Here is a 23,118-nt window from a genome sequence, read left to right as displayed (position 1 = left end):
TCAGTTCCTGAGATTCTCTTTTCTAGACAAGCATTACCAGTTTGTTGCCCTTCCGTTTGGCCTAGCAACAGCTCCAAGGATCTTTTCAAAGGTTCTCAGTTCCTTTCTCTCTGTAATCAGAGAACAGGGTATTGCGGTATTTCCTTATTTGGACGATATCTTGGTACTTGCTCAGTCTTTACATTCTGCAGAATCTCATACGAATCAACTTGAGTTGTTTCTTCAAAGACATGGTTGGAGGATCAATTTACCAAAGAGTTCATTGATTCCTCAGACAAAGGTAACCTTTTTGGGCTTTCAAATAGATTCAGTGTCCATGACTTTGTCTCTAACAGAAAAGAGACGTCTGAAGTTGGTTTCAGCTTGTCGAAACCTTCAGTCTAAATCATTCCCTTTGGTAGCTTTGTGCATGGAAATTCATGACTGCTGCATCGGACGCGATCCTCTTTGCTCACTTTCACATGAGACCTCTTCAGCTTTGTATGCTGAACCAGTGGCGCAGGGATTATACAAAGATATCACAATTAATATCCTTAAATCCCAATGTTCGATCTTCTCTGACTTTGTGGTTGAATCACCATCGTCTAATTCAAGGGGGCTCTTTTGTTCGTCCAACCTGGACTGTAATCTCAACAGATGCGAGTCTTTCAGGTTGGGGAGCTGAATGGGGATCTCTGACAGCGCAGGGGGTTTGGGAATTTCAGGAGGCGAAATTACCAATCAACATTTTGGAACTCCGTGCGATTTTCAGAGCTCTTCAGTTCTGGCCTCTTCTGAAGAGGGAATCGTTTATTTGTTTTCAGACAGACAATGTCACAACCGTGGGTATGTCAATCATCAAGGTGGGACTCACAGTCCTCAGGCTATGAAAGAAGTATCTCGGATACTTGTATGGGCGGAATCCAGCTCCTGTCTAATCTCTGCGGTTCATATCCCAGGTGTAGACAATTGGGAAGCGGATTATCTCAGTCGCCAGACATTACATCCAGGCGAATGGTCTCTTCACCCAGAGGTATTTCTTCAGATTGTTCAAATCTGGGGACTTCCAGAAATAGATCTGATGGCCTCTCATCTAAACAAGAAACTTCCCAGGTATCTATCCAGATCCAGGGATCCTCAGGCGGAAGCAGTGGACGCGTTGTCACTTCCTTGGAATTATCAACCTGCTTATATCTTTCCGCCTCTAGTTCTTCTTCCAAAAGTGAATTCCAAAATTCTAAAGGAACGTTCGTTTGTATTGCTGGTGGCTCCAGCATGGCCTCACAGGTTTTGGTATGCGGATCTCATTCAGATGGCAAGTTGCCAACCTTGGATACTTCCGTTAAGGCCAGACCTTCTATCTCAAGGCCCATTTTTCCATCAGGATCTCAAATCATTAAATTTGAAGGTATGGAGATTGAACGCTTGATTCTTAGTCATAGAGGTTTCTCTGACTCAGTGATTAATACTATGATAGAGGCTCGTAAATCTGTGTCTAGGAAGATTTATTACCGAGTCTGGAAGATTTACATTTCTTGGTGTTCTTCTCATAAATTCTCTTGGCATTCTTTTAGAATTCCTAGAATTCTACAGTTTCTTCAGGATGGTTTGGATAAGGGTTTGTCTGCAAGCTCTTTGAAAGGTCAAATCTCTGCTCTTTCTGTTCTTTTTCACAGAAAAATTGCTAATCATCCTGATATTCATTGTTTTGTACAGGCTTTGGTTCGTATCAAACCTGTCATTAAGTCAATCTCTCCTCCTTGGAGTCTTAATTTGGTTCTGAGGGCTTTACAGGCTCCTCCGTTTGAACCTATGCATTCTCTGGATATTAAATTACTTTCTTGGAAAGTGTTGTTCCTTTTGGCCATCTCTTCTGCTAGAAGAGTTTCTGAGTTATCTGCTCTTTCTTGTGAATCTCCTTTTCTGATTTTTCATCAGGATAAGGCGGTGTTGCAGACTTCATTTAAATTTTTACCTAAGGTTGTGAATTCTAACAACATTAGTAGAGAAATCATTGTCCCTTCATTATGTCCTAATCCTAAGAATTCTCTGGAGAGATCTTTACATTATTTGGATGTAGTAAGAGCTTTGAAATATTATGTTGAAGCTACTAAAGGTTTTAGAAAGACTTCCAGTCTATTTGTTATCTTTTCTGGTTCCAGGAAAGGTCAGAAGGCTTCTGCCATTTCTTTGGCGTCTTGGTTATAATCTTTGATTCATCATGCTTATATAGAGTCGGGTAAGTCCCCGCCTCAAAGGATTACAGCTCATTCTACTAAGTCAGTTTCTACTTCCTGGGCTTTTAGGAATGAAGCTTCTGTTGATCAAATTTGCAAAGCAGCAACTTGGTCTTCTTTGCATACTTTTACTAAATTCTACCATTTTGATGTTTTCTCTTCTTCAGAAGCAGTATTTGGTAGAAAAGTACTTTAGGCAGCTGTTTCAGTTTGATTCTGCTACTTATTATTTCATTTTTTTGATTTGGGCTGTGGATTATTTTTTCAGCGGAATTGGCTGTCTTTATTTTATCCCTCCCTCTCTAGTGACTCTTGCGTGGAAGTTCCACATCTTGGGTATCTGCTATCCCATACGTCACTAGCTCATGGACTCTTGCTAATTACATGAAAGAAAACATAATTTTTGTAAGAACTTACCTGATAAATTCATTTCTTTCATATTAGCAAGAGTCCGTGAGACCCACCCTTTTTTTGTGGTGGTTATGATTTTTTTTTGTATAAAGCACAATTATTCAAATTCCTTATTTTTTGATCCTTTCGCTCCTTTCTTATCACCCCACTTCTTGGCTATTTGTTAAACTGAATTGTGGGTGTGGTGAGGGGTGTATTTATAGGCATTTTGAGGTTTGGGAAACTTTGCCCCTCCTGGTAGGAATGTATATCCCATACGTCACTAGCTCATGGACTCTTGCTAATATGAAAGAAATTAATTTATCAGGTAAGTTCTTACATAAATTATGTTTTTACAATAAAAAAATACATAGTGTTATTTTTTAGATTAGGGCTCTTTTATTTTAATGGGCAGTAAAAGAGCTGAATACCCTTTTAAGGGCAATGCCCATACAAATGCCCCTTTAGGGGCAAACGGTAGCTTAAGTTTTTTTAAGACTTAGGTTTTTTTATTTTTTGGGGGGGGTTTACTTTTAGGGGGGCTTTGTAATTTTTTTATGTAAAAAAGCTTTTTAACTTAGGGCAATGCCCTACAAATGGCCATTTTAAGGGCTATTTGTAGTTTGTTGTTAGGTTAGGGGGTGTTTTTATTTTGGGGACTATAGATTAGGTGTAATTTTTATTATGTTGGATGATTTTGTTTATTATTTTTTGTAATCTTATTATTTTTTTATTTTTTGTAATTTAATGTTAGATTTTTTTTATTTCTTTCCTAGTGTTAGGTTTTTTAATCTTGTATTTTTTTATATGTAGTTTATTTTATTTTCTTAAAATAGTTATGTTAGGTTAATTTATAGTTTAATCTTTGTTTTTTTTATTGCACAGGTAAGTTTTTATTTATTTTAAGATAGTTAAATTGTAAATGTAATTTAAAGTTAGGGGGGTGTTAGGTTTAGGGGTTAATAGATTAATTTAGTGATTTGTGATGTAGTGGACCGGTGGTTTAGGGGTTAATAGGTTTCGTTTAGTATTAGCTATGTCGGGGGCCATCGGTTTAGGGGTTAATAGCTTTTTATAGTGTTGGCAATGTGGGTGGGTGGCGGTTTAGGGGTTAATAACTTTATTATAGAAGTAGTGATGTGGGGGCTGGCAATTTAGGGGTTAATAGGTTTATTTAGTGTGGGTGATGTTGGAGGGCGGCAGTTTAGGGGTTAATAGGTTTATTTAGGTGTTAGCAATGCGGAAGTGTAGTGGATTAGGGGTTAATAAGTTTATTTAGTGTCAGCGATGTTAGGGACAGCGGCGGATTAGGGGTATTTAGAATAGGGTTTATGTTAGGGTGTTACTTTTATAATACACTTTCTTTTCCCCATAGACAAAATGGGGATTGCGTTATGGAGATCGCCATTTTGCGATCGCAGGTGTCAATTTTTTCTAACACTTTCCATTAATGTCTATGGGGGAAAGCGTGCACGAGCACATAAAGTCAGGCCTTAGGTTTTGTGCAGTATGGAGCTTAACGCACCATACAGCACAACATAAGAAGGTTTTTCAGTAACTTGTAATGGCAGCGATATGGAGAGTGGGATATCACAATTTCTTTGCGTTATTTACACAACCGGTTTAGCGCATAACTTGTAATCTTGCCGTTTGTGTTTAGCGCTGTAGGTCTAATGCAGTGTCATGTTAGCGCGCAAACAATAAGTGTTTAATTATTTAAATAGGGCATGCAATTTGAAACAACTTCCCAATTTACTTTTATCACCAAATTTGCTTCGTTCTCTTGGTATTCTTAGTTGAAAGCTAAAACTAGGAGGTTCATATGCTAATTTCTTAGACCTTGAAGACTGCCTCTATTCTGAATACATTTTAACCACTAGAGGGCATTAGTTTCATATAGATAACATTGAGCTAATGCACGTAAAGTGACCTAGGACTGAGCACTGATTGGCTAAACTTCATGTCTGTCAAAAGAACTGAAATAAGGGGGCAGTCAGCAGAAGCTTAGATACAAGATAATTACAGAGGTAAAAAGTATATTAATATAACTGTGTTGGTTGGGCAAAACTGGGGAATGGGTAATAAAGGGATTATCTTTCTTTTTAAACAACAAAAATTCTGGTGTTGACTGTCCCTTTAATGATAATTAGTTATATATGTCTTGTAAAGCTATGCTCTCAGAAAAAAAAGAGTTGATTTGCTTTTGATCTACACGGTATGCCAACATTTATAAACTGGATTCCAAAAGGATCTTATGTTACTAATGTTGTCAACTATTATGATAAGGTAAACATCAAGGGCCACATTACAAGTGGAGCAGTATTTAATGCTCTCACTCAAGCGCTTACTCTGTTAGAAGTACGTTTTTTTGCGTGCATCGGGTATTATTACAAGTTGAAAGTGAAATGTTTTTGCTCGCAAGCAAACCTAATCTCATATTCTCAAGTGTGCTAACATGACATGAAAATCTGAATATTTTAAATTCCAATGTTCTTCACATAGCAGAATATGCTCTATTTATTCATAAATACATATTTATACATATATCTGATGGTATTTTGGTACAATATATATTTATTCACACACACATATATACTGTATATATATATATATATATATATATATATATATATATATATATATATATACAGGGCTCACATCTCAGGTAATAAGCTACTAGCCAGGCCAAAATGTTACTCGCCACTTCTGATCCTATCCACTATCTGCCCACACCACACCCACTACTCCACCCCTCTCTGCATATGTTTAGCCATTGTGAAACACATCATTGTGCAGTCATTTTTAATATATATATATTTATTTATTTTTTACCTTAAATTAAATACTACATACCCCTCCTCTCATTCCTCTCTTCAATCTCTCATTTTACCCTCTTCCTTATCTCTGAGGCCATATCTTCTCTTTTCACTCTTTCTTCCCCACCCACACTCTTAAAGCTATCTTCCTCTCCATTTTTACTTTTCATCTCCCATCTCTCTCTCTCTCTGCCCCCATTTACCCTGTCAGAAGTAACAGTCTAAGCACTAATGATGTTCCTACAGACCTAGAGGAATAACACATCCTTGCCCTTTCTAGAATATATAATATCCCTTCAGATAATATTTTTAGCACACAGCCCAAAATGTGTGTTTGTCAATGCTGCAATAGGAGTGAACATTTTTTCACTCACTAACTTTTACTCGCCACCATTAAATTTCCACTTGCCAATGGCTAATAAAGAGGGAAATTTTGAGCCCTATATATATAACATAAAGTTATAGATAAATACAGATGTTTAGCAATATCTATTTTATAAATACATAGAACATATTTTGCTATGTGCAGAATCTTAGAATGTGAAATATTTATAGTACAAACACTGTATAACACTTTATTAAATATGAATATTGCATAAATATGATTTTACATGTTTTCATTTACTTAACTGCAAAGGGCTCCAAAGCACATATGTATGTGTTTATATAAGCATATCTGTCTGTATCTATTTATATACATAAGTACATACATATATGTACGTACATACATATAAACATATCTATACCTACATGCACATGTATATGTATGTATCTATACATATACAAATATAAAACGCTCTCCTTCTATACATCCATGATATATTAATAAATAACACATTCAGGGTCATTCTTTCAAACGAACTAATGCCAAAATCAACTTTGAAATTGACATGCGTTTAAACATTGTTTTATCTAATATCAAGCAATATATTCTTTGCTGTTTAATATCTTGTTATTGATTAGTACAGCCTTAAATTTGATTTCTATTTGTTAAAAAAATAAGGTACTTTAATTCAATAAAAAATAATAATAAAATAATACTTTCTTACCTTCAAAAAGTGTATAGTAGACACCTGTGCTGTAACTTACATTAAGGGATCCAAATTTATGTTTTAAAAGTGTAACGGCTACATTGCTGGCAGCTGCCCTAAAAAAAACAAAAAATACACCTTCAATTTAATTTCAGCTTATTTGTTTTATATAAGACCATTTATATATCTTCATATTTGTGGGTTAAATTTTCCTTTATTTACTTACTCTCTCTCATTTTTTTTTTTTTCCTTCAAAATACCTTAAATATCGTTGTATGTGTTTTTCTTTGCTTTTTCACCTGCTTTGCAATGCCTTAGGATCAGGTAAAATTAAAGATAAAAAAACTTTCAATTACATTGGCTGTAAAAGAACAGTGAAAAGATGGCAACCTCAACTTTGGCAGTTAACCTGTCAATTCATAATTCTGATTGGTTTAAAGATGAACCAATTAGGATTATCTACAACGTCTATATAATGAGGATCCTTCAAAATATTTTAGGACACAGCGTGGGGCATAGGAACCACCTTTTGCTGTGAGCTAAAGACTTCAAAGCAACTAAGGAAATGGTGTGTGCGGTGTTTGTGTTTGGTGTTCTAGGGGAGTGTAAAAATGTAGGTGTGAATTTTCTCTTTTTTTTGTAGTTTCAGTTAAAATGAGTGGGACTGGGTTATGAGGCTGTAACGCTGGTTCTTTTTTTTTTTATTTAAATATATTTTTATTGATAAATTTTGCAGTTAACATTAACAAGTAGATGTATAACAAAAATCAATAAAATCTTACCAACCACATAAAACATTGCTATATTATGTTGTAACGCTGGTTCTTATGTAATATTTGTACCATTGCTATAGACAATCTCCCTTGCCATTTATCAGAAAAGACAGTGTTGAGTCAAAAAAGGTTGCCTTACACTATGGGGCCGATTTATCAAGGGCCGAATGATGCCCCATGTCCGCCAGACATTAGTAAATCGCCCCCTTTATATATATATTAATTACTGCACAAGCACTGTGCACATGCACAAAGCACCATCATAGCCTTAAAGGGACATTAAACACTAAATACATGCTAGATAGAATGATGCATTCAAAGAAAAGATTAGTCCATGACTAACATGTAGATGTATTTTTTAAAGTTTCATTAGTTGTTTAAAAAGCGACAAAATAAGTGTAAAGTTTTAGTGTCTATAAAACACTGGGAGCTGCCATGTTGTAACTTGTGTTACCTTCTCTGTTGTGGCCAATTAGGGTCAGTTATAAATAGGTCACTAGAGTGTGCAGCCAATGGTTGTGCTGGATTAAACAGTGTTCTGCACTTCCATTTCTAACAGGAACTGAAAAGCTCACAATTTCAGAATGGAATTACAGGCAAAGAGGACAAATAAATAATGAAAGTATATTGCAGAGTTGTTTTATTATATACAATGTATCATTTTATATTACCATCTCAAAGTGTTTAATGTCCCTTTAAATAAAGTCAAAGTACCCTTATTCTCCTCATACTTGGGCTTGCAGACTGCACAGCCTCTGCATTCTACTCACTAACATATCCCTTTAAATAAATTAGCTAAATTTAAATTTGTACCATTGTTATACACACTCTCCCTTGCCACTGATCAGCAAATGTAGGTTGCCTTATACTTTTTTTCTAGATGCCAAGATCAGTAGCACCTTTTGCTTGAGTGCATTGCTGATCTCAAAGTGAAAACAGCCTCTGACTGATAGATATGCCCATGTGTCTTTTAGGCTGTACAGTCTTTGCATACTACTCACTAGCGTGTCCCTTTAAATAAATAACACTCAATTTAAAGGGACATGGAAGTCCCTTATAATTTAGATATAGTAAGCAATTAAAATAATAATAATAATGTTATTTTTATTATAAAATGTACTTATACTTTTGCATTCTTTGCTGAAAAGCATGAGAAGCTCAGGAGCAACTATACATTGTTGCAAAGAATGATGACATCTAGTGCACAAAAATGTATAACATTGTTAAAAACATTAAGGCAACATTGCTGCCATATAGTGATCTAGACACGTGCATGCTCCTTAGCCTATAAACTTATACTCTTCATCAAAGAATACCAAGATAACAAAGTAAGGGGTCAATCACAATCCTTTGGAAAAACTTATCAAATGAGTATCAAGAAAAATGCATCATTCAATTCTAAGGGGATTTTAGTTGTTTTTTTCTAAAGGATTGTGAGTTGCCCCTAATTTGACAATAGAAGCATATTGAGAAGTGTTTTCTTTCATATATGCTCTGTCTGAATCATTTGAAACTTTCATATCATGTGTATTTCCCTTTAAAGGGACAATAAACACTTTGAGATAGTAATATAAAAAGATTAATTGTATATACTTTCATTCTTAATTTTGTCCCCCTTTCCTGTAATTCCATTCTGAAATTGTGAGCTTTTCCGTTCCTGTTAAAAACGCAAGTGCAGAACACTGTTATATTCCACACAACCATTGGCTGCACACTTTAGCAACCTATTTATAACTGTCTCTAATTGGCCACAGCTGCAAAAGTAACCTAAAATACAACATAGCAGCTCCCATTGTTTTATAGACATTAAAACTTTACATTTATTTTGTCAATATTTAGGCAACTAATACATTTTTTTAAAAATACATCTACATTTTATTCTTAGACAAATCTTTTTCTTAAATGCATTATTCTACCTAGCATTTATTTAGTGTTTAAAGGGGCACTGAACCCAAATTTTTTCTTTTTTGAATCAGATAGAGTATGACATTTTAAGCAGCTTTCTAATTTACTCCTATTATCAATTTCTCTTTGTTCTCTTGCTATCTTTAATTGAAAAAGAAGGCATCAAAGTTTTTTTTTTGTTCAGAACTCTGGACAGCACATTTTTATTGGTGGATGAATTTATCCACCTATCAGCAAGAACAACCCAGGTGGTTTACCAAAAATGGGTCGGCATTTAAATTTACATTCTTGCATTTCAAATAGAGATACCAAGAGAATGAAGAAAATTTAATAATAGGGGCAAATTAGAAAGTTGCTTAAAATGTCACGCTCTATCTGAATCACAAAAGAAAACATTTGGGCTCAGTGTCCCTTTAATGTCCCTTTAAGGGAAGAGAAGAGACATTGCTTTGCAGTGTAACTTTCTTCCTCTCTCTCCTTCTGCGTGTGTGTGAACCACCATGCATCATTTTTACCAAATGCTGATCAACAAGGTTGTTTTGAGAACAGAAAAAAAAACAAGAAAACTAAAACAAAAACATACAAATATTAATTTGACAAAATAACTAATGCACAATGCTTCTCAAATATGGGGCTTCAAATTTGTATTATGTGTCTCTTTTTTTTTCTAAGTTAAAGGGATACTAAATCCAAATTTTGTCTTTAATTATTCAGATAGAGCAAGCACTTTTAAGCAACTTTCTAATTTACTCCTATTATCAATCTTCTTTGTTCTCTTGCTATCTTTATTTTAAAAGCAGGAATGTAAAGCATTGAACCTGTGTTACACTTGCTTATTGGCTGGCTGAATGTAGTCACCAATAAGCAAGAGCTATCCAGGGTGCTGAACCTAACATGGGCTGACTCCTAGGGGCCCATTTATCAAAGGGCTTGCGGACCTGATCCGACACTGCGGATCAGGTCCGCAAGACCTCGCTAAATGCGGAGAGCAAAACGCTCTCCGCATTTAACATTGCACCAGCAGCTCACAAGAGCTGCTGGTGCAACGCCGCCCCCTGCTGACTCGCGGCCAATCGGCCGCCAGCAGGGAGCTGTCAATCAACCCGATCGTATTCGATCGGGTTGATTTCCGGCGATTCCTGTCCACCTGCTCAGAGCAGGCGGACAGGGTTATGAAGCAGCGGTCTTTAGACCGCTGCTTCATAAGTTGTGTTTCTGGCGAGTCTGAAGACTCGCCAGGAACACGGCCCTTCAAGCTCCGTACGGAGCTTGATAAATGGGCCTGCTAAGCTTTACATTCCTGCTTTTTAAATAACGTTAGCAAGAGAACAGAGAAAAAATGATAATAGGAGTAAATTAGAAAGTTGCTTAAAATAGCATGCTCTATCTGAATAATGAAAGAAAAAAAAATGGGTTTAATATCCCTTTAAAGGAACATGAAACACAATTTTTTTTCTTTCATAATTTAGAAAGAGCATGCAATGTTAAACAACTTTCTTATTTATGTCTATTATCTAATTTGCCTAATTCTCTTGATATCCTTTGCTGAAAAGCATATCTAGATAGGCTCAGTAGCTGTTGATTGGTGGCTGCACATAGATGCCTCATGTGATTGGCTCACCCATGTGCATTGCTTTTCTTCAGCAAAGGATATTTAAAGAGTGAAGCAAACTAGATATTAGAAGTAAATTAGGATGTTTAAAATTGTATTCTCTATCTGAATCATTAATGAAAAATTGTGGGTTTAATGTCCCTTTAAATATCTTTTATTGAATTTTAAAGAAGTAACGAAAGTTCATCAATAATAAAATGTATCGTCTCACGTCTTTGACAAGAATCGTACAACATAATAAAAGCACTATGTTATGACAGGATATGGAATAGAAAGGATAAAGCTGTCTCTTTTCTAGATGACAAATACATTTACTTTTTTCTAGCCTATGATAATTCTAGTATAAAATGATATTAAGTACAAACATGTTATACATTTTCTCTCTTACACTTCTTGAAGTTCGGGGACTGTGCTTTTGCTCAGCGCCTTTAGTACTGTGTATGAAAAGCAAGCCACTTGAATGTTAGTTTCTCTTAGCAGAATCCTAGCGACAGCCATTACAACCACAGCAGGGGGTCTCGAATCGAGTAACACTCCTGCAGCTCTCATCCGGATTGGTGGGGGCAAATTGAAGTTTGCAAACAACTGAAGGCAAATATTATGCACCTGCATCAATTGAAATATCACATTAGTATTGTTTTTGACGATTCACTTACAGTCTTTTCTACCTTTCTTATAAAACGCTATTAAATACAGAGCATCATTTATTTTATTTTAAAAATGAAAGGGACATGAAACTCACCATTAACCACCAATAAGCAGCTACTGAGTGTATTTAGATATGCATTTCAAAAAAGGATATCAAGAGAATGAAGCAAATTAGATAATAGTAAACTAAGTTGATTAAAATCCTTATTAGTATCCTTTATTGCTCATTTAATAAAGGATACTAATAGAATGAACCAAAAAGTATAACAGAAGTGAACTGGAACATTATTTAAGATGGTATTCTCTACCTGAATCATGAAAGAAACCTTTAAAGGGACAGTCTAGTCAAAAACAAACTTATTATTCAGATAGGGCATGTCATTTTAAACATTTTTCCAATTTACTTCTATCACCAGTTTTGCATTGTTCTCTTGGTATTCGCTCAGGGCATTTTGACAGTTTTTTACCACTATAGGTTGTTAATTCATGTGTTTCATATAGATAACACTGTGCTCATGCATGTGGAGTTCCTAGGAGCCAGCACTAATTGGCTAAAATGCAAGTCTGTCAAACGAACTGAAATAAGGGGCAGTTTGCAGAGGCTTAAATACAAGATAATCAAAGAGGTTAAAAAGTGTTGGTTATGCAAAACTAGGGAATGGGTAATACAGGGATTATCTATCTTTTAAAACAATACATATTCTGTTAAGACTGTCCCTTTAAATGAAATGAAACTATTTTTTTTTTAATTATATGAGTATACATTTTTAACAACTTCTGTTATACATTTTGGTTAATTCTATTAGTATCCTTTATTAAATGAGCAGCAATGCACTACTGGGAGCTAGCTGAATACATTGGTAAGCCAGTCGCATGAGGGATATAATTGCAGCCCCCAATCAAAAGCTATCTCCCATCTTCTAAGTCTACCTAGGTATGCTGTTCAACAAGAGAATTATTCAAATTAGATAATTGAAGTAAATGAAAAGGTTGTTTAAAATGTTATGTTGTTTCTGAATCATGAAAGCAAGATGTTGGGTTTAATTCCCATTTAATATTTATGTTTTAAAGGAGGCATACATGTTATAGCATTACTCTTATGCTTATAATAAATTAAGAAAGACAGTTTTATGTTACGTGCTTTAAAAAACTGACTCCCAATAAAACAATTCTGAGTTTCTTCATAAATACAGATATGACAGCAAAACATTGAAACAGTCCTTTAAAAAATACAATAAATGCTTTTTTGTTATTTATTTTATTTTACTTTCAGCAACACCTACTAGAGTTTCAAAACTGCCAGAGAGAATCAATCTATACTTTCTGATAGATTTATCTAAGGTTTTGAAAATCCCTGATTGAGGGCTATATTACAAGTGGAGCACAATTGATAGAGCCAAGTGGATGGTTACAATTTTTAAGCAAAACATCTTAAAGGGATATAAAACACAACATTTTTCTTTCAGTATTCAGAAAGAGCCTGTTATTTTAAACACATATCTAATATACTTTAATTAACTATTTTTCTGCGTTCTCTGTGTATCTTTTGTTGAAAATCAGGAATATATGTTTAGGAGACGGCCCATTTCTGGAGCACTATATGACAGCAGTTTTGCAAGAAAGTTATCCATTTGCAAGAGCACTATATGGCAGCACTATTTCCTGCCATATAGTGCTCCAGATTCCTACCTAGGTATCTCTTTAACACAGAATATCATGGGAACCAATCAAATTTGACAATAGAAGAAAATTGGAAGCTTTTTTGTAAAATGGTATGTTCTGTCTGAATAACAAAAGACAATTATTGGGTTTTATATCCATTTAACGTGGCCCAAACCTCTTGAGTTTGTCCTATAGTTTTAGTGAAATGTGCAGAGAGTGCTATTAGTACAATCATTACTCTTAAATTACGTGTGTGTTGTGCTCAAGTGTTTTGCAAAATACCGCTTTGAAATTTAGTGCTGTCTGATGTACAAAGTAAATGAATATCGCCTACTAGACATGAAAATGCTATAAAAATAAAGTTGTATTTAGAATAAATACTAAAGAAATGAAAATAATGTTTTGTGGCAGGGCAGGGAAGGAGTCAAAGAAACTCTCTCTCTCTCTCTATTATTATTATTATTATCGATTATTTGTAGAGTGCCAACAGATTCTGCATCACTATAAATAAAAGACCGCTTAAGACCACTGCTCCTTAACTGGACCGCCGCCTCTGAGGCTCCAGACATCAATTTGCTGATCCTTTAAGATCAGGCTGATTGACACCCCCTGCTAGCGGCTGATTGGCTGCAAATCTGCAGGAGACGGCATTGTGCAAGCAGTTCACTAGAACTGCTTGTGCAATGTTAAATGCCGACAGCGTATGCTATGTCTGGCGTACATGATAAGCTACAGCGTATCATGTCCGCCAGACAATGATAATTCAGCCCCTTGGGCTTAAAAAAGTTGCACTAAACACAATTTTAATACATTAAAACAAAGTATTACGCAAATTAAGGACCTATACTATTTAACCCCTACACTACTTAACCTCTAAACCGCCACAACCGCCATCGCAAAACGCCTCTACATTACATTTTATCTAGATCTTTTAAATTGTTTTCTTGTTTTTTTTTGTAATAGTACTTATAATATTAAATTTTAAATTTAGTTAATAAAATTATAACATTACAAAAATGTAGTTTATACTATATACTAATATATTGCAACAAAGAAAGGGACATTTTTTCCATTTACAATTACGGCCAGTGAAGTCAGTATTAAACTTCCATGGACTAGAGCAGCAGTTCCCAACCTTTTTTCTCTCCAGTACCCCTTGATTAGGCTTTTCATTTATAAGTACCCCCTCTCTTCATTACCACCACCCTTCCTTTAAAATTAAGGAAGCACTTTTTTATAGGGGAGGTAAGCTTAATGGCATACGACTATACGCTAAAGCTAAGATCTGTGTGGCTGGCGTCCCTGGCAGGTTCCTGGTTGCCCCTAAACACAGCCTGGGGGGGAGTCAAAGTGTAATGATCATAACAATAAATATTTAAACTTGTGAGATCAGATCCATATTAACCACCCAGCCACTATGGATACTTTAAGTTGGAAGTGAAGCAATCTGAATCAAGCAAGCATTAGCAGCAGTACTTTACTTACCGGCACTGACTATAACTTTTTGGGGATGCAGACCCGCCTCGTCTGTGTGACTCGCAACCTCCATGGCTCTAACACACGTGTCCACACAGCTATGCTGCTGCAGTGCCGCTTCTAACTGCGTACTTGCAGTCAAAACTTTGTGCATAGCACAGGGGTGGGTGGAGCAGGAGGCTAAGCTGTCTGGTGACACAGGGTAATCATTAATATGTGGACCAGAGTTATCCACTTCCGGTCCACATATTTCAGGTGCAGGGACTTCCATCTGCCTATATGCCAGGCCAGGACTTCACTTGTCACTTTCCGGCTGAGCTCTCCTTCCTTCCACAGTTCCACCTTGGTTATTAGTTGATGACCCATTGAGAGTGCCCCCCCCCCGTATCTTCCGCCATTATCAACAATATTTTCACGTACCGCTAACCGGTCCACCAAGTACCCCCAGGGGTACGCATGCAGTTTTAAGACACTTTCTAATTTACTTCCATTATCAAATTGCGCACAATCTTTTTATATTCACACTTTCTGGGAAACAAAATCCTACTGAGCATATGCACAAGCTCACATGGTATATGTATACTAGTCTGTGATTGGCTGATGTCTGTTACATGATACAGGGGGCTGGAATATGAAAGAAAAAATAAATTTGTCACAAAAAAATCGACTGCTTATTTGAAATTCAGAGTAGGTGGGTTAATTATGTTAATTATGTAGTTCATGAACTGGACATCAATATGTGCTCGATTTATGAAGCCCTTCTCCTCGCTATGACTGCAGGTTCTCACAAGAGAACCTACAGTCACAATTAATCAAGCAGTGGCCATGAGACTGCTAATTCCCTACCCTCTTCTCCTCGTCCGACCAGGAAAATTGACAGCTCCTGCCCGCGCGTGATTGGCTGTGTGTGGGTAGGTAGCAGGATCGCAGGCAAGCACAAAATAGTGCTTGTATGCAATGTTAAATTCCAGCAGCAGATTGCTATCCACCAGAGGAGAGCTGGGGTGGGCAGGGGCGAATATGTATGCCCCTGTCCACCCCTTGATTGATAAATCGAGCCATATGTGTCAGTGAGGATCAGCACAAACTGGTAAGTAACTGTGCACTTATCAAATTCAACAGATAAAAGGAAATATAGAAGGAAAAAAAAGAAAAAAAGAGGGTTAAGGAGAAACGAGATAGGGAATGAGAGATTTGGCGCACTATCTCCCTCAAATAATAAAGCCTAACACTTTATTATGATTAACCCCTTAAGGACCAATGACGGAATTATTCCATCATGAAACAATTGAGCAAACTGAAGCTGTGTCCTTAAGGGGTTATTTAAAGCTAGTATCCAAAATAGGTCTATACTAGTTATATCACCAGTCCACTCTGCCAGAAATTAAACTAGGGTATAAGAAATTATACATTAACATAAACTGTGGACTCTTAAATCAATGGAGACCAAAACCAAAGCACTGATTCCACTCAAACAAACAAATCATGCCATCATGTCCCCATAGCGTGATCTTCCAATTACCCACATAGTGCCAGTGAATAATTTAATTTTTGTAAGTAACTGTGCACCTCAGATTCAGTCACATGAATTTCTAAAAGCTCAATGTTAGCATTATGCTATGTGACAAAAAGAAAATTTAGCTTTGCAATGCTCACAAAGCATATTTATGCTTTTACAATACAATGCTAAATAATATGTGATTACCTTGTATCTAAGGCTTTGCACCAATCCGCCTTATATCAGAGATGTTTGTATACTTGAATTTAGCCAATCAGTGATCACTCATGATTCAACGAGTCAGCTCATTGTTATCTATATGGTACACATTAACTAGCTTTTGTCTTGCTGTGAAAAAACTTATAAACTTATAAAATGCTAGTTATAGTTCTTATAAATGATATTAATATAACAATGTTGGTTGCGCAAAGCTGGGAAATGGGTAGTAAAGGCACTATCTATCTTTTTACACAATAAAATATTTGAAGTAGACTGTCCCTTTAAACTTTACATTGTACTCAGACAGATATCTCAATGTAAACAACATATTTTGCAGCTATACTGCTTTGGGATCCAATCCATATCTTTTGGATAACCTTTGCAATGTATAGCATTGTGTGTACAATAACAGGCTTCTATTGTGCACAGAGCATTATGAAAATGTATACAGTTCTCACTGCCATTTTTATCTTTAGGTAGTGGAATCAAATTAGATGTTTCCATAGTGTTAATACAAAATGTATTCCCTGCTTAAAAAATGACAGAAGAATGTGACAATATTTTATAAAGTAATGGTAGAAAAATATGTATTTGAAATTGTACAATTCATATTTTTTTTTACAGGGAGCACAACTATTTTGTTTTGAGAAACCAGTTTTTGACCTGAATAATTAACTAATATATACTTCAATATATACTTTAAATATAATATAATTTATGTACACCTATTTTACCTCCAATATTTTACCTCCAATAATTTGAATATAATTGCATTGTATTGTGAAAGGATAAATATGCTTTATGAGCATTGCAATGCTAAATGTTTGTCACTTAACATAATGCTAACATTTGGGCTTTTAGAAGTCCATGTAACTGAAGCTGAGGTCCAAACTTACCAGTCTGTATTGATCCTAACATTTACTGAACTGAAACTGAAAGTAATATTGGCTGGTGAGCCTGATCTGTAACTGGGATGTTTCATGCTTAAAGGGACACTGAACCCAAATGTTTTCTTTCGTGATTCAGATAGAGCATGCAATTTTAAGCAACTTTCTAATTTACTCCTATTATCAATTTTTCTTCGTTCACTTGCTATCTTTATTTGAAAAAGAAGGCATCTAAGCTTTTTTTGGTTGAGAACCTTGTAGAGCACATTTTTATTGGTGGATAAATTTATCCACCAATCAACAGGAATAACCCAGGTTATTCACCGAAAATGGGCCGGCATCTAAACTTACATTCTTGCATTTCAAATAAAGATACCAAGAGAATGAAAAAAAAATGATAAGTAAATTAGAAAGTTGCTTAAAATTGCATGCTCTATCTGAATCACGGAAGAAAAAAAAAATGGGTTCAGTGTCCCTTTAAGGTGGAATAGCATGATTATAATTAATTATAAATCATGCTCACAATTTAGCTGAATTGTGCGCATAATATAGCTTAATCGTACGCACAATATAGCTTAATCGTGAGCACGAGTTAGCAAAATGTGCTCACGATTTAGCAAAATGTGCTCAAGATTTTTTTAAAAAATGTTGTGTGACACCTCTGGGCTCCGTACCATAGAGTACTAAAGTCACATGCATGCTCCTGAAGTCCTATGTGACTGCCTAGGATTACTCTTTAAAAACTGATATCAAGAGAACAAAGCATATTTGAAAATAGAAGGAAATTGGAAAGTTGTTTAATGTTGCATCATTTATTGTATCTGAACCATAAACGTTTAATTTCTAATTTACTGTCCTTTTAATTTCTGTAATTTTGGTAGGAGACATCCTACACGGACACCCAAGCAATAACAAATTCCAGACATATTTAAAATGATACTGTGACTGTACAGAAGTACATATGTTGTTTCTCTTGCAAGGTGTATCCAGTCCACGGATTCATCCTTTACTTGTGGGATATTCTCATTCCCTACAGGAAGTAGCAAAGAGAGCACACAGCAAAGCTGTCCATATAGCTCCCCCTCTAGCTCCACCCCCCAGTCATTCTCTTTGCTGGCTCTAAGCACTAGGGTCTCTCTCGGGAGTGTAAAGTGAATGTGGTGTTAGAATTGTAGTTTTATTATCTTCAATCAAAAGTTTGTTATTTTAAATGGTACCGGTTTGTACTATTTACTCTCTAGCAGAAAAGTGATGAAGATTTCTGCTGAGAGGAAAATGATTTTAGCATGTTGTAACTAAAATCCACTGCTGTTCCCACACAGGACTGAGGAATACCAGAAAACTTCAGTTGGGGTGAACAGTTTGCAGGGTGATCTGCAATAAGGTATGTTCAGTCATTTATTTCTAGACAAGACTGAGATAATCCTAGAAGAGACTGAAAATATCCCCATAAGGGGAGGGTAAGCTATGTTCACAGACTTAGTAAGGAATTGAATGCTTACATAATAGGGCTAATATACTGGTTGACACTTATTCAGGGCAATCGATTGTTTGGCTAAGGAAAAATCGTTTTGCAAGACACTTTGAAAGCCCTTTTGGGTTTTTTTTCTGGGGTTATTACCACATGGCTGTTTTTTAGTCACTTAGGAGTGATTTACTAGGCCTCACAGCTCCGGAGTAGAGTGGGAGGGGCCTAATTTCGCGCCTCAGATGCGCACTTAGAATTGCAGATAAGTTCATGCTGTTTCACATGGAGGGTCCTGCTGATGTTTGAGGGCCTAAAAGAAGCTATATTCCCCCAACTCTGATCCCTAAGGGAAGGTAGGGCCACAGCAAGGCTGTGGCAAGGTGCTGTAGTGATTTAACCAGGTGTTGGCTTTAGGCTGCTCCGGTTTGGGCATTAAGGGGTTAATCGTTTTGAAACTTGGGGTGCAATCTTATTAAGGCTTTAGCTACATTCTGTGAAAGATTGCTGCATTTTTTCACCGTTTTGTAAAATTGTGTGCTCTTTTTATCTCTTAAAGGCACAGTAACGTTTTTTTCAAATTGTGTTTTTTATTTGATTAAAGTGATTCCAAGCCTGTTTGTGTACTCTACTAGTCTGTTAAACATGTCTGACACTAAGGAAAATCCTTGTTCAATGTGTTTAGAAGCCATGGTGGAACCCTCTCTCAGACTGTGTCCCACTTGTACTGATATGTCTATACACTTTAAAGATCATATTGTTGCAGTTAAGAATGTGGCCCAAGATGATTCTCAGACTGAAAGTAACAAGGGTAGCCGGTCTGCCTCTCCCCAAGTGTCACAACCAGTTATGCCCGCACAAGCGACGCCTAGTACCTCTAGTGCGTCTAACCCTTTTGCAATACAAGACTTAGCGGCAGTCATGGATAATTCTCTTACAGCCTTCTTATCTAAACTGCCCGTGTTACCTGCAAAGCGTGATAGCTCCATTTTAAGAACAGATTATAAGCATTCTGATGCTTTGGTATCCATATCCGATATACCCTCACAACGCTCTGAAGTGGGAGCGAGGGATTTGATGTCTGAGGGAGAAGTCTCTGATTCAGGAAGGGTTCCTCCCCAGACAGATTCAGATACATTGGCTTTTAAATTTAAACTAGAACACCTCCGTGTTTTACTTAGGGAGGTATTAGCTACTCTGGATGACTGTGACCCTTTGGTGATCCCAGAGAAATTGTGTAAAATGGACAAGTACCTAGAAGTCCCTGTTTACACGGATGCGTTTCCGGTCCCTAAGAGGATTGCGGATATTGTTACTAGGGAGTGGGATAGGCCAGGTGTCCCTTTTGTCCCCCCTCCTGTTTTTAAGAAAATGTTCCCCATATCTGACCCCATGCGGGACTCGTGGCAGATGGTCCCTAAGGTGGAGGGGGCTGTTTCTACACTAGCTAAACGCACAACCATACCAATTGAAGACAGTTGTGCTTTTAAAGACCCTATGGATAAAAAATTAGAGGGTTTACTTAAGAAAATTTTTGTTCAACAAGGTTTTCTTCTCCAACCTATTGCCTGCATTATTCCTGTAACTACTGCAGCTGCTTTCTGGTTTGAGGCGCTGGAAGACTCGCTCCAGACGGAGACCTCATATGAGGAAATTATGGATAGAATTAAGGCTCTAAAGCTAGCTAATTCTTTTATCACTGATGCTGCTTTCCAAATAGCTAAGTTAGCGGCGAAAAATTCAGGTTTCTCCATTTTGGCGCGCAGGGCGCTATGGCTAAAGTCCTGGTCGGCCGATGTGTCATCTAAATCCAAGCTTTTGAACATTCCTTTCAAAGGGAAGACCCTCTTCGGGCCTGAATTGAAAGAGATTATTTCAGATATCACCCGGGAAAAGGCCATGCTCTCCCTCAGGACAAAGACTTTAAAACAAAGAACAAAGCTAATTTTCGTTCCTTTTGCAATTTCAGGAATGGCCCTGCTTCATCCTCTCCAGCTGCAAAGCAAGAGGGTAATGCTACACAGCCCAAGGCAAACTGGAAACCTTACCAGGGCTGGAATAAGGGTAAACAGGCCAAAAAGCCTGCAGCTGCCACCAAGACAGCATGAAGGGGTAGCCCCCGATCCGGGACCGGATCTAGTAGGGGGCAGGCTCTCTCTCTTCGCTCAGGCCTGGGCAAGAGATGTACACGATCCTTGGGCATTAGAGATTGTAGCCCAGGGATATCTTCTAGAATTCAAGGACTCTCCTCCAAGGGGAAGGTTCCACATTTCTCGTCTGTCTACAGATCAGACAAAGAAAGAGGCGTTTTTACGCTGTGTAGAAGATCTACATACAATGGGAGTGATCCACCCAGTTCCAATTGCAGAACAAGGACTGGGGTTTTACTCAAACCTGTTTGTGGTTCCCAAAAAAGAAGGAACTTTCAGACCAATCCGGGATCTCAAAATTCTAAACAAATTCCTCAGAGTCCCATCATTCAAGATGGAGACCATTCGGACAATCTTACCAATGATCCAGGAGGGTCAATATATGACTACCGTGGATCTAAAGGATGCGTATCTGCACATTCCTATCCACAAAGATCATCACCAGTTTCTCAGGTTCGCATTTCTGGATAAGCATTTTCAGTTTGTGGCTCTTCCTTTCGGGTTGGCCACTGCTCCCAGAATTTTCACAAAGGTGCTAGGGTCCCTCCTGGCGGTTCTAAGATTGCGGGGCATAGCAGTGGCGCCTTACCTAGACGACATCTTAATTCAGGCGTCAACTTTCCAAAGAATCAAGTCTCACACGGAGATTGTATTGGTCTTTCTGAGGTCTCATGGGTGGAAGATGAACATCAAAAAGAGTTCTCTCTCCCCCCTCACAAGAGTTCCATTCCTAGGAACCCTGATAGACTCGGTAGAAATGAAAATATTTCTGACGGAGGTCAGAAAGCTAAAACTCTTAACTACTTGCCGAGCTCTTTATTCCATTCCTCGGCCATCTGTGGCTCAGTGCATGGAGACAATCGGACTAATGGTTGCGGCAATGGACATAGTCCCTTTTGCTCGAATACACCTCAGACCACTGCAACTATGCATGCTCAAACAGTGGAATGGGGATTATGCAGATTTGTCTCCTCAAATTCAGTTGGACCAGGAGACCAGAGATTCTCTTCTCTGGTGGTTGTCTCAGGATCACCTGTCTCAAGGAATATGTTTCCGCAGGCCAGAGTGGATCATCGTAACGACCGACGCCAGTCTGTTAGGCTGGGGTGCGGTCTGGGACTCCCTGAAAGCTCAGGGCTTATGGTCTCGGGAAGAAACTCTTCTCCCGATAAACATTCTGGAACTGAGGGCGATATTCAATGCTCTTCAGGCATGGCCTCAACTAGCGGCGACCAAATTCATCAGATTTCAGTCGGACAACATCATGACTGTAGCTTACGTCAATCATCAGGGGGGAACAAAGAGTTCCCTAGCGATGACGGAAGTAACCAAATTAATCAGGTGGGCGGAGGATCACTCCTGCCATCTCTCAGCAATTAACATCCCAGGAGTAGACAACTGGGAGGCGGATTTTCTAAGTCGTCAGACTTTTCACCCGGGGGAGTGGGAACTCCACCCGGAGGTGTTTGCCCAGCTGACTCAGCTATGGGGCACCCCAGAGTTGGATCTGATGGTGTCCTGTCAGAACACCAAACTTCCTCTCTACGGGTCCAGGTCCCGGGATCCCAAGGCGGTATTGATAGATGCTCTAGCAGCGCCTTGGTCCTTCAATCTGGCTTATGTTTTTCCACCGTTTCCTCTCCTCCCGCATCTGGTTGCCAGAATCAAGCAGGAGAAGGCTTCAGTGATTGTGATAGCGCCTGCGTGGCCACGCAGGACTTGGTATGCAGACCTAGTGGACATGTCATCTGTCCCACCATGGACACTGCCTATGAGGCAGGATCTTCTAATACAGGGTCCGTTCAAGCATCCAAATTTAGTTTCTCTACATCTGACTGCTTGGAGATTGAACGCTTAATTCTATCAAAGCGTGGGTTCTCTGAGTCAGTTATAGATACTCTGATTCAGGCTAGAAAGCCTGTCACCAGGAAAATCTACCATAAGATATGGCGGAGATATATTTGTTGGTGTGAATTCAAGGGTTACTTATGGAGTAAGATTAGGATTCCCAGGATATTGTCCTTTCTCCAAGAAGGATTGGAGAAAGGATTGTCAGCTAGTTCCTTAAAAGGACAAATATCTGCTTTGTCTATCCTGTTACACAAGCGTCTGGCAGAGGTACCAGACATTCAAGCGTTTGCTCAAGCTTTAGTCAGAATCAAGCCTGTCTATAAACCTGTGGCTCCGCCATGGAGTTTGAATCTAGTTCTTTCAGTTCTTCAAGGGGTTCCGTTTGAACCTTTACATTCCATAGATATTAAGTTGTTATCTTGGAAAGTTTTGTTTTTGATAGCTATCTCTTCTGCTCAAAGAGTTTCAGAATTATCTGCCTTACAGTGTGATTTACCTTACCTGGTGTTCCACGCAGAT

At 37.6% G+C, this 23,118-nt stretch overlaps 1 protein-coding gene across 1 annotated transcript in view; it reads right to left on the bottom strand.

Annotated features, from left to right (window-relative positions):
- Positions 1 to 23,118, bottom strand: part of LOC128640757 (vitellogenin-like) — a 459,754-nt gene that overhangs the window by 342,507 nt on the left and 94,129 nt on the right. The window contains 2 exon segments of the mRNA XM_053693183.1: positions 6,472 to 6,569; positions 11,132 to 11,349. Coding sequence (XP_053549158.1) covers positions 6,472 to 6,569; positions 11,132 to 11,349 — 316 coding nt within the window.

Source organism: Bombina bombina, chromosome 10 (genome assembly GCF_027579735.1).
Source record: "Bombina bombina isolate aBomBom1 chromosome 10, aBomBom1.pri, whole genome shotgun sequence".
NCBI lineage: Eukaryota > Metazoa > Chordata > Amphibia > Anura > Bombinatoridae > Bombina > Bombina bombina.
The sequence above is the reverse complement of the archived record's forward strand: the minus strand, read 5'-3'. Positions and strand labels throughout refer to the sequence as shown.